The sequence below is a fragment of the Ailuropoda melanoleuca genome, unplaced genomic scaffold, assembly GCF_002007445.2.
Source record: "Ailuropoda melanoleuca isolate Jingjing unplaced genomic scaffold, ASM200744v2 unplaced-scaffold32824, whole genome shotgun sequence".
NCBI lineage: Eukaryota > Metazoa > Chordata > Mammalia > Carnivora > Ursidae > Ailuropoda > Ailuropoda melanoleuca.
Genome location: NW_023203642.1, coordinates 638 through 1,609, shown reverse-complemented (window position 1 = coordinate 1,609; position 972 = coordinate 638). Strand labels below are relative to the sequence as shown.

The 972-nt window shown below is 44.2% G+C and overlaps 1 protein-coding gene across 1 annotated transcript; it reads right to left on the bottom strand.

Moving 5' to 3' along the window:
- Positions 1-6: 6 nt before the first annotated feature.
- LOC100480897 (olfactory receptor 8S1) lies at positions 7-609 on the bottom strand (the record flags this gene model as incomplete). The annotated part of the gene is made up of 1 exon (XM_002930847.3): positions 7-609. A coding segment is annotated over exon 1 (603 nt), but the record flags the coding sequence as incomplete, so codon positions are not given.
- Between the last annotated feature and the right edge of the window lie 363 nt (positions 610-972).

The window sequence follows — 972 nt, the reverse complement described above, 5'->3', positions numbered from 1 at the left end:
AGTGGAGCAGAGCAAGGCAATGAGGTTTCTGGAGATATCAGAACAGGACAGTGAGAGGAGAGAAGGCATTTCACAGCTGTAGTGGGGGATGATTTGGGCCTTGCAGAAGACCATCTTCATAGCTAGGAAGATGTTGATGAATGCATCTAGAAAGCCCAGCCCCCATGATCCCCACACAAGCTGCATATACAGTTGTTTACTCATGATCTGTCCATAGAGCAGAGGGTGGCAGATGGCAGCATAGCGGTCATAGGCCATTACAGAAAGCAGACAGGCTTCAGTTCCTGCAGCAACAAACACAAAGAAGACTTGAGTGAGGCAGCCCTCTACTGATATTGTTTTCTTTTGAGACAGAAGGTTCTCTAGCATCTTGGGCACAGTGACTGAAGAGAAGCAGATATCAACGAAAGAGAGGTGACTCAGGAAGAAGTACATGGGGGTGTGGAGGTGGAAATCAGCCCTTATCACCAGCAGCAGCAGCAGGTTCCCCATGATGGTCAGCAGGTAAAACCCCAGGAAGAGCACAAAGAGTGCAGCCTGGATGTGGGGGTTGGCAGAGAGCCCAAGGAGGATAAACTCTGTGATGGTGCTGTAGTTCCTGAAGTCCATTTACAAAGGCCTTTCCCTAGAAATAGTACAAAAAGCGTAGGAGCCAAAGGTCTATTATTCCCCAAGGAATTTTCTGATTGCATTGGTTCTCTTTTCATACCACTATAATTCAGTAAACAATTTTGCTTTCTATTGTGACCTGGGTTTTGTGTCAACAACTTAAAACAAAGAGATGATTAAAATATGGTCCCTGTTCCCTTGCCCATTGAAGAACATGGATATGAAGACAGAATGCATACCTGTAATTAATGCAATGGCAGCTCAATTGTGATTTAATGAGGGTCAATAATGATAGTACATAGAGCGTATTTGACAAAACTTTTAAGAAAGTGTATGACTGCTCTTGGAAATGTGTTTCTGACA